Raw genomic sequence first — 14,332 nt, forward strand, 5'->3', positions numbered from 1 at the left:
CTGCTTTGGCTATGCAAGGTCTTTTGTGGTTCCATATGAATTTTAGGATTGTTTTTCTATTTCTGTTAAAAAAAAATGCCATTGGAATTTTTATAGGGATTGCATTGAATCTGTAGATTGCCTTGGGTAGTATGGACTACTCAACTTGAAAACATCACTCTGCTCATAGTTTATAAACGTTTACCACAATGTTTCATATTTATTTTTATACGCCCATCTCACCAGCTAGATATAGGATTTGTAGAATTCTACCTTATTTATCTTTATAGCCAAAGTATAATTCTAGAGCAGTGTCTGATATGGGATGCAGGAGAGACTCCAATAGACACAGACAGTAACTTCTGCTAATAAATTTTAATCCTGTTCAGAGATGAAGCCCTTATGAGTTATTCCAATGGGTAGCGGTTACTCCGTTAGATTGATCTAAGCAGCTATTTTTTGCTTTAGAAAAGCAAACGTTCAGCCTTTTTTGAAGTATTTACAATTCCTTAGCATGTCACACAATCCTTTTAAAACATTCGTTTGAATAGCCTATGCTCCAAAACATAGTGTATTAATACAAAATTTGAGAAACAGTAAGGCCAACAGAGCATGAAACAACTGCCATTGAGAAGATAGTTTATTATTCACATTCCCAAGCAGGGGGACCACAGCCTGCTCTCAGGGACCCATGAGGGAATACCCAGCTGTGTCAGGAGGCCCAGGAGAAGGAGAAACTGTGAGCAAAAGCCTTTGTTGTGGCCTCCACAGGAAACAGTGGGTGAGGCAGGGTAAGTAGGCTTAGAATTCGCTAGTTTGAATAATTTCAGCAGACTCTGGGGCATGGGGACTGTCCTTAGTTGTCTAGTACCTGAGCCTGGAATGACTGGGACAGATGGACAGTAGCCCAAAGTGTGAGAGCCTGATAAGGTGGTGGTTGGGAGCGTGCTCTCTGAATTGGTTGGTTTGTATTTGAAAAGTACACTCATAAGCTAGTGGCTTACTACCTCTAGGAATCGGCTAATCCTGGTAGGGGCCGTCCCTTCAGGGTCAGCAAGGCCCAGCCGTCAAAGCAACAGAAATAGAAAATAAAAGACATGGTTATTACAGTCCATAACGCCAAAAGATATTTATTTTTCTCTAAACATGAATGGGCACGTGGGCAAGAAAGCAGGCTCTGCAGCTCTCTGGATACAACTGCTGTTACAAGACAAGAACGATTGCTATGATATGGCTAGGACAGAGTAAACTTGAATTCTCTACATATTTTTCTTGAAGATTATATACATAAACACCACAGAGACTTGAGAATTTTCCAGATACCTTAAAATCTATTTGATTCAGCTATAGCCGGATGCTTGAATCGCTTTCCTTATGGGTCATGTGTGGTTTATCTTGCTTCTGGATATATCTTCCAGAGATTCTTTGCAAGTATCCTCTGTTGCTTCTGCCTCTGTCGAACCATTACTGTACTTACCTTTTGGAACTAACCCTGTCATCTTCTTGGATCCTGTAGCTTACTCCATGCTGAAATAAACTTGTCACCAAGCTCCTGTTGGTATCACTGCTGGATGACAATTTGTTTCTTTTAACTTAACTGGGAAGGAAGGACATGGATAGCTACAGCATAAGATTATTGCATATCCATAATTACCCCCTACTGCCCTTTGTTTAGGTAAAAGAGATGTAACTCAAAAGTCACGTTTTGTAATGACAGAAGGATCACTTGACGCAAGTCTTTCTGACATCAGCACTTGTGAACTTTTTATTTTATTTTATTATTGAAGTATAGTTAATTTGCAATGTTGTGTTAGTTTCAAGTATACAGCAAAGTGATTCAGTTTTATATAAATATATATTCTGTTTCAGATTCTTTTCCATTATAGGTTATTACAAGATATTGAGTATAGTTCCCTGTGCTATACAGTAGATCCTTGTTGTTTACCTATTTTACATATAGTAGTAGGTATATGTTAATCCCAAACTCTTAATTTCTCTCCCCCCCAACCCCTGCTACCCCTTTGGTAACCATAAGTTTGTTTTCTATGTGTGTGAGTCTGTTTTTGTTTTCATAAATAAGTTCATTTGTGTCATATTTCAGGTTCCACATATAAGTGATATAAGGTATTTGTCTTTCTCTGACTCACTTCACTTAGTATGATAATCTCTAGGTCCATCCATGTTGCTGCAAATGGCATTATTTCGTTCTTTTTTATGACCAAGTAGTATTCCATTGTATATATGTACCACATCGTCTTTATCCGTTCATCTGTTGCTGGACATTTTACTAACATTTTTAATAGAGATTCCACGTTGAAGTGATACTGTTTTCAATATGCTGGGTAAATAAAATTTATAGCTAAAGTTAATTTTTCCTTTATTGTTTTTGTTTGTTTGTGTTTTGCTTCTTTTACTGTGTCTTGGCTGCCTTAAGTAGATTTGAACAAATACAAATCTAGAGTCACAGTGCTGGAAATTCAGATCTCCGGCTCTGGGGTGGGGCCCAGATGTAGGTGTGTTTGAAAAACTTTGCAGTTATTTCAGAGCTATAGCCAGGGTAGAGAACCACTGCCTAGAGTGCAGAGGCCTCTGCTTTGCTGTCTGGTACCCAACCTGACTCAGGACAGCCCTTGATGGGATACTTACAACATGGGCCTGAGAAGTGCAAATAGGTACAGGGCTATCACCCTAAGTAGCTGTGTAAATAGCTGATTTTGCAGATGATGCTTATAGATCATGCCAGGTCACCCCTAATATTTAAGGCTATAGGAGTTAAGATTCCTTTAAGTTACATCTCACCTGGCTGAGGGAGGTGGAGATCCATTAAACCAGACTGGGAAGTGTTGGGTGTTACTTTGGGCCTGAGTGTTCTGTGAAGCAAGGTTTAAATGGATTTAGTGGATTCGATTTCTCACTCTATCAGAACAAGTCAAACAGTAAAAGAACTATAAACCACTAGGTCAGATTCTCCACATTGTCAAGAAAATAGCATGTTATCATTCCAAGTCACATGTCTTGCTCTTAGAATGTAAATTTGCCAATGAACAGTGAATCCTAAGTGATAAAAACTGGGGTTAAGAATATGGATTGGGGGACAATTATTACAGGTTCAGGAAAAATAGAGTTCTCACACCCTTTAACCCTGAAGCCAGAAGTCAAAGACTGGTTTTATGATAGCATTGTAAACTCACCAATAGATTTATTTTGATTGAATTTGCTTTTTACTTATAATTTATTTGTGGGAGAAATAGCACTTGGAAAGCCAGTGCATGTTAAGCATACCAATGAGAAGACCCAGGGCTTTTCATTTTTTTTTCTAATGTGTTTTATAGCATTCACTTATCTATAGTTGGCCAGAGCTATACTGTTTGAGAAAGGAGGGAGAGAGATAAGGGATTATTATGGGAAGGTTTATATTTGGTGGGGACTGTGCGGGAAGAAAAGGAAATTACAGGTTGAGAATAAATGTGTTTATGAATTTAAACTGTTATTTCCCCTTAAATATCAATTTTTATGTATAATGTACATCTCAAAGCACTTTGTATGGAAATAGGATAAAATATAATTTTGAAAGTTAACATTTTATTATGAAGTAATTATTTTACTTTTTCAAAGTATTTTAAATGATGCCCTTCCACAGTGAATAGGGAAGAGCAACAGAATGAATCCCTGGGGTAAAAGAACCCCCTTCCAAGAAAATGTTGCCTCTTTTTATTACCTCACCAGGCAGACGGCCCAACCAGTAAAGTGTCATTAGACATCCAACTCAGAAGCTGTTGAGTTCAACGAAGGCCTACTGAATACCCTCCCTTGTACAGAGCAAGCACAAGCCAGGTGCAAGGGTCCAGTAATGAAGATGCTCTTGCCTTTGAGGGCTCTCAGACTGGGCTGTGGGAAAACGGATACGTGCATCTTTGGCACAAGACAATGCAGTTGTGGAAAGATGCAAAGGGAATGCAAACGGGCCCTTGAGAAGAGTTGTCAGATTGGATAGTACTTACATTGTATAGTATTTATTCTCATAGTATTTATGGATCATTGGCTATATTAGTTTGTTAGGACTACCCATAACAAAGTACCACAAATTGGTAGTTAAACAACAGAAATGTATTGTGTCAGTATTGTGTCATAGTTCTGGAAGCTAGAAGTACAAGATCAAGGTGTTGCCCGGGTTCGTTCCTTCTGAGGGCTGTGAGGGAGAATCTGTTCCTGCCTCTCTCCTGGCTTCTGGTGGTTTCCTGGAAATCTTTAGCCTTCCTTGACTTGTGGATGCATCACCCCAAACTCTGCTTCCATCTTCACACGGCGTTCTCCCTGTGAGTGTTTCTCTGTGTCCAAATTTCTGTTTTTGATGAGGACACAGTAATACTGGATTAGGGTCCATCCTAATGACCTCAAGTTGATCATCTGCAAAACGCTATATCCAAAGAAGTTCATATTTACAGTTGTTGGGGTTAGAACTTCAAAATCTTTGTGCAGTGGGGGACACACATCAACCCATAATGGTGAGAGTTCTGCAAGCAGGGAAGAGGAAGGGGCTTCCAGGTAGAAATAACACCACGCTAAAGATATGGAGCATTTCAGTACCTCCTGGTCATCTCAGCTCCTCTGCACTCAGACGGTTGGGCTGGACCCCTATCCCCTCTGCCCGGCAGCATTCTCGGCCATCCTTGCTGTGAGGCTAGGCCGTCGCTTGTTCAATCTTCCTGATATTCTCATCACATACTCTCTCACTACGCCTCCCTGCCAGTGCGTGTTTAATCTCATTGATCTCAAGGTGAGGACCCATTTCATTTGCCTTCAGGAACTCTTTCACCTTAATGAAATACTTCTTTTTCTTTAATAGTGCAGTCATCAGGCCATTTGGCGCTTGTTCATTTTTGTCTTCAAGTTGAAAAGTGCAAATCCCAGTTTCTAACATTCTAAATATTCTCTTTCCTTTCATTCTCTTTCCTGATCACTGTTCATTTGCAGCTCCTTGTAAGCTCCTAGTATTTTAATCTATCTCCAACATTTGTTGGCTTTTAAGAACAGAATTGGGAGGAGGCTCTCTTGTTCCAAGAATAATTAAAACTGAAATAAATCCACTTACACTTAATCCAGTTAAAATTATGACAAAAATTCATAAGCTTACAATCAGGGAGAGACTGACCTACCCAGATTATGAGGTTGACTTGATGAATAGAAATAAATGCTAGAAGTAGGCAGGGAGGAAAACAAGAACGAAGATTAATTTCATAAATGGTGGGATCATTAGTGAACTTGCTGTCTTATAATGACTTTTGCTCCTCTGTGTAGACTTTTATCTGCAGGGCTTCCGATAATGGATTCTTGGATAAGAAGGAGCCCTGGTGATATTGTTAGGTTGACTTTCATAATGAACTATCAGAGTAATAATGCTGGCACTGACACTTACTGGTGGCATCACAAAGGGTCTTATTTGCATATGTTGACTCTGAGGTGGTCTAGGCAGAAAAGTTTTGCTCCTGTATATGACTTACAGGCTTACAGGTGTGTGTGTGTGTGTGTGTGTGTGTGTGTGTGTGTCTGTGTTTAAGCTTCACGTTACTTGGATGCCAACACATTTCAGGAAATCATGCTTGAATTTTATCTTTTACAGACTTAATTAAAACTGATGGTACAAAGGAAAGATTCCCAAGAGGCAGTGGGATCCCAGGGCTCCATACTTGGAGGGGATGTGGAGCTGCCTTTTAGAACATTTCCCATTCCTTCACATATACAGGGATGTGGTCACCCACACTTATATCCTTAACATAGAGCTAACCAGAGGGAAATGGTATATAAAAGCTGCAGCTATGATTTTCTGTGGGCATAATTTTTTTTTTAAATGTAGTAGAGTTTAACAAGTATTCCCAGAGAGACTTTTAGCAGTCTAAAGAGAGTTACAGCTTCCAAGAGCATTTTCCTCAGGCAGCTTTGCATATAGGACCTAAACTGTAAGCTGTCTGGTTTAGCAAACAGTGCTGTACCCACAGGTTTTCCAAGGATTCTGGGTCTCTGGGGATCAGGAGCACACTTTTCTTCTGAGAGTCTGTATGGGGGAGAATGTAAAAGACAGAGCCCCTCCTCAAGGAGGATCACTTGCATTTCATCTGCTAAAACATCGGGATAGGAAATTCAAAACTACTAGTTGAAAAATTCAGTTAACAAGAGGCAAAGTACAAGGAATGATCAGTAAATAAAACGACAGTAAAATAAATTCCTTCAGTATAGGTCTCAGGGCACAGGCAGAGAGGCCCTGAGGCAGCAAGCCACTGACTGCATGTGGGTAAGGTGAGTTTTGCATAAGAGAAGTAGAGTATTTTAAAGACCAGTTGTTTTGTTTTGGTTTTTTGCTTCAACACTGGCTTCAGGAGAAAAAGGGAAAAGGAAGGAAACTGGCATTTTGTGTATCCATTACATGCCACTAGATGGACAATTTATTTGTGCTCTCCTATTGAATCTGTAAACAAATATGTGAAGTATGTAGTATTTTCCCCATTACTGATAAAGACAATGGATGAAAGAAGATAAGAGCAGTTGTATTTGGTGTTTAAACTGAGGGGTAACACTGGCCAACCACGCAGCTCCCTGAGGGAGGTGGGTTCAGGGGAAGAGGGGGGTTAGCAGAGGGCAGCACTGGTGTTTTTCAGAGTCTTGGGCCAGGCTGCCTGCCAAAAGGATTTTTTCCACTGGTCCAATGTCAGTTTCCGAAAATTCACCATAATGTTATTACCTTCTCTTTTTCCACCTTTATAATATGAAATATGATCATATAAAAAGAGAGGAGTGAGTCCTGTGCACCACAGAAGAGAAAAAGGAACAGAGTTGGGAGACAATGCAAACACACTTTACCAATTCCTGTCGAGCCAAAGATTGGTTTTGCCCTCAGAAATGACTTTATAATCTGGGTTTCTAAAAAATGGAATGCAAAAATATTGATGTTCCGTAGAATAATAACAACAGTTACCATATATTAGATAGAACCAAATTAAACAGCAAACCTCCAGCCATTTATTGCCCCCATGGCAATTTTATATTGGTTCAGACTAATACTTAATGATTACTCCAAGTTAGGCACTGCAATACTCTGTACATTCTAACTCACTCAATCCTCACAACTTCTGTACAGTGAAGTTCATGGTTGCCTCATTACAAGTAAGGCATTCTCTGCTTTCAGGAGTTAGGCTGGAATTCTGGATCCTAAACCCAGGCTAAGTGGTAGAAGACAGGGTAGGTTTGGAGAAAGTGTGTTTGCCTTGCAGTACGTGGGATACACATGACAGAGGACCCAGGGAGCCGCGGGGGCTGCCTTCATGGTTCCCTTAACTTGCTCATGCAGGTTCTCCAGCAACCTCTACATCACTAAATTAAAGGACTTTGTTTTATTTGGCCTCTTAGAAGCATTCAGTAGCCTATTTTTCTAGAAAAAAACCTGTATCTTTTCTTCCATGGCAATATCAGGTTTTATTATTGTTGTTTGTTTTATTTTCCTTTTATTTATTTATTTTTTCTTGCCTGGTTGGCTGCTCCTTTTTTTTTTTTTTTTTTTTTTTTTTTAATCTCTTCTGCAGGATCCTTGTCTACCCTTCCAAGAAATTTTGGAGTCTCTCAAAGCTCTATCTTAGAATAGAATGCCTAAGGTTCTCTTATTACTCTATATTTTCTCCTGGGGCTGTCTTATCAACACACTTGGTTTCAGTACATGCATAACCCCAAATATTTTTATCCGGAACCCTGTCTCTTCCTCTTAACCCAGATCTATACATGTAAATGTCTACTTTACACTGCCACTTGGCTATCTTATAGGCTTTTAAAACTCACCAACTCCAAAGCTGAATTTGCTCTTTCCTTTCAAGTCTGATCCCCCTCCAATAAGCTCCATCTTAGTTAACAGCATCATCGTCTAGTCCCTTAAGTATTTTCAGCCTAACTACTGAGCTTCCCTAGTGGCTCAGTGATTAAGAATCTGCCTGCCAATGCAGGGGACACAGGTTCGAGCCCTGGTCTGGGAAGATCCCACATGACGCGGAACAACTAAACCCGTGCGCTACAACTACTGAGCATGCGCTCTAGAGCCCGCGAGCCACAATTACTGAAGCTTGTGCTCCTAGAGCCCGTGCTCTGTAACAAGAGAAGCCACCACAATGAGAAGGCCGTGCACCGCAACAAAGAGTAGTCCCCACTCACAGCAACTAAAGAAAGCCCATGCACAGCAATGAAGACCCAATGCAGCCAAAAATAAATAAATAAATAAATTTATTTTAAAAAACCTAACTGCTTTTCACTTCTGTTTACTGCCCACCATGGTTGTTACTATTATCATAGAAACATCCATCATGTCTACGCTGATATAATGGCCTTCTAACAGGACTCAGCACTTACTTTATCCCTTCTAATCTTTTCTGTAAATTGCAGGAAAAATAAATGTAAATATTATCACATCACACTCCTCTTCTTTCAAATTTTCAGTACCTTCTTGCTATTGTAAAGACATGTTCATTGTATACCATGTTCCTGTTGTTTCCGTGTTGCTCCGCTAAGCTGGGAGAGTATAGAAAATAACTATCCAGTGCAAAGTGATCCAGGAAGAGAAGACAGCTTGTGCAAAGGCCCTGGGGTAGGGTAAATAACTTCCAGATTCCTGAACATGCCATTTTATCTCCTACCACAGGGCCTTTGCACAAGCTGTCTTCTCTTCCTGGATCACTTTGCCCATCCCCATTCTTCTTGCCTAGTTGGATCCTATTTTATACTTACAATCTCTGGTCTCTGAGAATAGGTCAATTTTGCATATTATATTATTTTGTAGGATTATATACCTCCTTGTTATAACATTTATTACAGTCAGCATTTCATATCATTGCCTTTATTTAGACAGAAAATTGAGATTTATAAAGGTAAAGTAGTATACCTTTGGTTACTCATATTAAAGGTGGCTAAAATTAAAGTCAGATCCAAAATTACCAGACTCCCAACCCCTTGCTTCCTGCTCCTCGTTGTGCTGGTTCTTGTGTAGCACTCTGAATCAAAGGCATTGAGAGTACCATCATTGTAACTACACCTGGGTCTATAAATCCACTTGCAGTCTTTGGAGTTTTGATTTCACTCTTGATTTTGAACTCAGAAATGATTTTATGCATTTCCCCAGGCTATATTTGACTAGCTTTAAAACCTAACATAAACACCCAATAGATGTTATGCGGAGATCATTGTTTAATGGATACAGTCTTATTTCTTTTGTATTAATAGGTATTATTATCCACCATTTTCGTAGTTCTTTTTATTGGCAGAAGCAGGGTGGAGTAGATTGTTATATGTAAATCATGCTTATTCCATTAGAGTCATCAACTCCCAGCAATTAAGTGAAATGGAATTCTTTATAAGTTGGTACATCTACTTACTTGTTTCCAAATTCAGTTGGAAGATTTAATGAGCTTACAAATGTGGATGGAAAGGATGACATTCTTTAAGAGGACAATATGCCCAAATGAGGTCTCAATGACACGTTTTTTTATCTCTTTAATTTGAACCTTTCAAAATTTAAAATGTCAACCAAGGCTTGCCAGGGCCACACGATTGCCCCTCTTCATTTACGCAGAAATGTGGATAATGTGGTATTTCTCTTAGGTTTACTTTCTGTTTTTTGGTACTCCAGTCTGAATAAAGACATTGAAAATGGAAATAAAGCCTAAGAGGGGAGAGAAGAGAGGATAGTTCTTCTAATACATTGTTTCTCAATACACTGCTGCAGGAAAAAACTTTAAAATGTACAGTCGTATCTGAAGAGAGGATATAGTGCATGATCTCAGGAAAGAAGGAAAGGAGAGAGAGAGGGAAGGAGGGACGGAGGGAGGGAGAATGAAAAGAAGGGAAGGGAAGGAAAAAGGGAGGGGGAGAGAGGAAGAATGAAAGAAAGAAAGGACGGGAGGGAGGGAGGAAGGAAGGAAGGGAGAGAGAGAGAGAGAGAGAAAGGAAGGAAGAAAAGAAAGGGAAAGACTATAGTCTCTTTGCTGTATAAAGAGAAATGAAGACAAGAGGAGGATAATTAACAGAAAGAAAGTTCTGAGATCTATGGATAAAAAGGTCTTGATGAGATGGAAGAACTGTTTCAGTAGACATATTTCAGAAAACGAGCTAAAAGTGTAAATGTCAATGTCTGAAAAGTGAAATGCTTGTTTTTGGATTCTTGTCATTTTTTGCAGTATAAGATGCTCTAAGATATGACCTTGGTAGTAGAGGTTGAGGTTACTGTGCCAGATCATTGGTATTGAGGAATGAGTAAATATTCACATGTATATTGAAGTTCTCTTTCATTAATGATGCCAATCATAGTAATGGGTGGATGAATGGGAGACTGACAGCCAGGGACCAAATCAGAAAATGCAGTGTCATCAGTATCGCATAAATTGGAAGTCATCACTGGCATAGGAAAGTTCTGATAGCAGATTATTTTGGGCCCCACCATAATTTTTAAAATGTATGTTCCCAGTATGTTCTCAAGCCATGAAATGTCTTTTGATAATAAGATTCATAATTGTGATATCTGTGTATGAGTTCTGATTTAGCCATGCACATACAAAAAAAATAAAAGCAGCTGTCCTATAGACCATTGCAAAGAAACTGAATCATAATAACGTCCTCATGTTTTCCTATTCACGACAGGAACAAAAAAACTTTGCTTTGAAAGGCTCCTACCAGTTCAAAAGTACGAGGACGGAGATTGTCTCTGCTGTGCCGTGCTAACATCCGCTCTAATTCTCTTTTTCAAATTCACAGAGAGTGAAGAAGTTTATCAGAGGCAGGTGCTGTCAATTTCATGTATCATCTTTGGAATTGTCATCGTGGGCATGTTCTGTGCAGCATTCTACTTCAAAAGCAAGTAAGACCATTTCTCTCAGTGTTAAAAGGTTACTTCTCAGAGGAGGTACTTTGTCTTTCTTTAAAGTACTGAGCTCAGCACTCAGTCTGAGCTCCAGGCAGAGGGATTTTGTGCAAATTGTGTCCATCAGACTTCCATAAGTAACTCTCAATCTTTTGTAGCCTGTGGTGAATGTGTACAGTGTGTGTATGCATGTATGCGTGTGTGGTTTATCTTTGATGCACATAGCGATCATTCCTCTCTGTGATCATGAACACTCTGTGTTCTTTGCACTTTTGATTGCCTGCCAGAATTAAAGGCTCAACATTTGCCTGTCACTAAGGGGTTAACTCTTCTGAAAAGAGAGGTCACTGCTCTAGACCTAAACATTATCAACTAGTATCTAGCCTTTCATGGAAAACAAACAAACAAACAAACACATTTCCTTTTATAGTGTTTTGACCTGATACCCATCAGGATTTTAGGCAAATATGAAGTATGAATACTGTAAAATCTACTTTGCTTCACCATTTAGTATGCACGTCTAGAATATGCCCTACACTTACCTTGCCAAGAAACCAAACCTTCTGCCAAAAGCACTGCTTTTTGGGGGCTAATAAGGTAGAATTAAACATATACATATATCTGTATATAAGTATGTATGTGTATATACATATATATTTACTCCACATAACTTTGGTAGAGGTATTTTATTTATGTAAATGACATAATCTGCACTTAAAATAAGAAATACAGATAAAAATATTAAATTCCTTGGTTTCTTGGAACATATGCAGGCCTTGAGAACTTGGCACAGATTCTGTTCCTACAACTTATCGGAAATCCAAGCCAACATGTAATTGCTTTTCATTGGACCTGTATTTTTCTACCCATTTGCTCTTCTAAAAATGGACCAATTTCCAAATACAGTCTATGATACCTGTCTTCATGTTGTATATGTTGATCTTTAAAAAGAACAGCGATTAATGATTTTTAAAAAATAATGGAAACTCGGGTATGAATCCAGAATTAGTGACTATTTTTTAATACACTATTTCAGAATAGGTTTAGAGTTTCAGAATTACCATGAAAATAGTACAGATAGATCCAATGTACTAGAATGTACACTGCCCAGAGAGAGTCAAGACTTACCCAAAAGCTTGCATTCTCTTGCTTATGTATGTTTTCCTTCCCATAATCCTTCAGATCCTGCCACTCTGGTCCTTTCTCCATTCTCTTGTCACCCGTGGTATGGCATGACCTCACCCGCTGGAATATTACAGCACATTGTTAGCTGATGAAAGTTTGAACGTAGGTAACATGAAGAGGTAGAAGTGAGGAGCACCTTCTTGAACTTAGGGGATTTTCTGACTGAGTTAATTGAACCCCAACAAGGGGTTTGAAAGGCACACTGAAAGAAATTCTTTTCTCCTCACTCCCAATAAGCCCATATATTCCTATAAGTAGTTAATCGAACTATTAATTGAGCCTTTCAAATCTGACTGATACGGCTCACATGGCAACTATAAATTCTTCTAGGTTTTCTTTTTACTTTTAACTCATATGGGCTAAGAAGTGTAAGGCTGGGAGTCCTTAGTAGACTTTGGAAATGCAAGACATGATTCAACTCTAAAATAGAATCAGAATAGTAGAAGAGATGTTCCAGGAGAAGAATGATTTGTTCCAGGGACAAATAACTATCACAACCGGGAAAGCACAGGAGGAAAAAGGAGAACTGGTGCCACCAGTAGAAAGCAGATGTGCTCATAACTTACCCTGACTATAGGTTATCACCCTCTGAAGTACGAGATTTTAGATCACAAAGCAAGGCCCTTAAGGACAGGCAATGGATGTTCTGATATGTTGCTATGATTCTCTTCAGCTGTGGAGGTCTTAGTCCCCCAGCTGCTACACAGTTATAAGAGTTACCTGACCCGAGATAGCCAGCATCCAATGACAGGTCAATGTGAAGCTTTGAAGGCCTAGACCTTTGCCCCAACTTGGGGTGCAAGGCCATGCCAGTTTCAGAGCTCCCCGTGGGATTTGCGGAGGTCTTCACTGAGACTGTATCACATTCCAACTTCTCCCTCTGCCCAGTCCTGCTTCCTTCCCTTCATTTCCACAGACGTTGATCCAAAGAGCCCTCCCTAATAAAAATCCTGCATGCTATCTCCATCTCAGTGTCTGCTTCCCCAGGAAGCCACCCTGCAACATTACAAAAAACGTCTCCCAATGGACTGGTGATGCCTGATATTCCACCACTTTACATCTCATTTCTTTCTGATGAATTGAGCCAGAGCAACTTAAAACTCACTGAACTATAGAATGACACTGACATTGTTAGGCTAGTAGGTTCCAGTGTGAAATGCCCGTATCTTGTCTTCCCCAGAGCAACTGCTCTCATGAGAGAGCTAATGGTATTGCAGGCAGGCGTTTCTCACTTCCTTTGTTCCCATTTGCTGAGGGGAGGAGGAAAGAGCAAGAAATGTGTGTGCTTGGGAAATCAGAGGGATGATGGGAAAGGAGGCAGGTTCAGAAAAGAAAGCCCATTTATTCTGGAATATTAGTGAGTCAGTACGGGAGCAAGAAGAGAGTAAAGGAAAGCAAATTATAAAAAGGATTTAGGAAATGCAGTCAGAAATTTCTATGAGGAAAATTCCTTTAGAATTTTACATTTCCCAGACACTGAATTATGGAATTACTGAAAAGATCATTAGTATTGCTACTATTTAAGTCTTAGGAAATTAATTGGGTCCTGACTCTGTGCCCAGCCCCCTTTTACTACTTCATGATGATTCACTCAGTAGAACTTCCTCATGTCCAGTTTGCTTTGTCAGTGAATCCCTGATAGGATTTTGTGGCTATCATGTGCTTCTTAAAATGCTGATATGATAGATTTGTTTCTAACAATAGGCTACAGATTAGCTGTTAGGAAGTAGATAGATTATTACAAGTGCATTAAAGCAACCGAGATAAAAGCCCCCCAAATAATTGAAAAGATAAAATAAATATTTAAACAGAGCTACATCACACCGGTATTGTAAATTCAAAGGAGATAATGATGCTCCAAGCCTCCAAATCCTGTAGCAAATACTGTGACTTGCTTGTGAGAGAGGCAATTAACAAGATCTCTTCTTTTATCTTGGAGCCAGTGTTCTAATTCCTCTGCAGCATCTGCCCATACAACTAAGCGTGTGTTCTCACATTTAGTTTCCACAATATTTATGGAAGAGAGCTTTTCCAAACTCCATTGACAGATGAGGAAACTGAGGCTCAGAGAAGTTTTGGAAATTAATCATTTTGATTTGGAGAATCAAAGCAAAGCTGGTGGGTGGCAGAGCCGGAGTTCAAATCTCAGTCACTGTGATACTCGAGCCCATGGTGTATAGAGTGCTGTCTCTACCTGGAAAAGCTCACTGCAAGAGATGGTGCACGGTCTCCACCAAAGGCTCTCTCCTAGGCACGGACCTTGGAGAAGAGGCAAAAAAGTCT

At 39.6% G+C, this 14,332-nt stretch overlaps 1 protein-coding gene across 4 annotated transcripts in view; it reads left to right on the plus strand.

Moving 5' to 3' along the window:
- Nucleotides 1-14,332, plus strand: part of NRG3 (neuregulin 3) — a 1,080,447-nt gene that overhangs the window by 1,024,706 nt on the left and 41,409 nt on the right. For all 4 annotated transcript variants that reach the window (XM_068548899.1, XM_068548901.1, XM_068548903.1 and 1 more), the window contains exon 5: nucleotides 10,759-10,861. In XM_068548899.1, the coding sequence (XP_068405000.1) occupies nucleotides 10,759-10,861 (103 nt within the window). The remainder of the gene's footprint in view (nucleotides 1-10,758; nucleotides 10,862-14,332) is intronic.

Source organism: Eschrichtius robustus, chromosome 7 (assembly GCF_028021215.1).
Source record: "Eschrichtius robustus isolate mEscRob2 chromosome 7, mEscRob2.pri, whole genome shotgun sequence".
NCBI lineage: Eukaryota > Metazoa > Chordata > Mammalia > Artiodactyla > Eschrichtiidae > Eschrichtius > Eschrichtius robustus.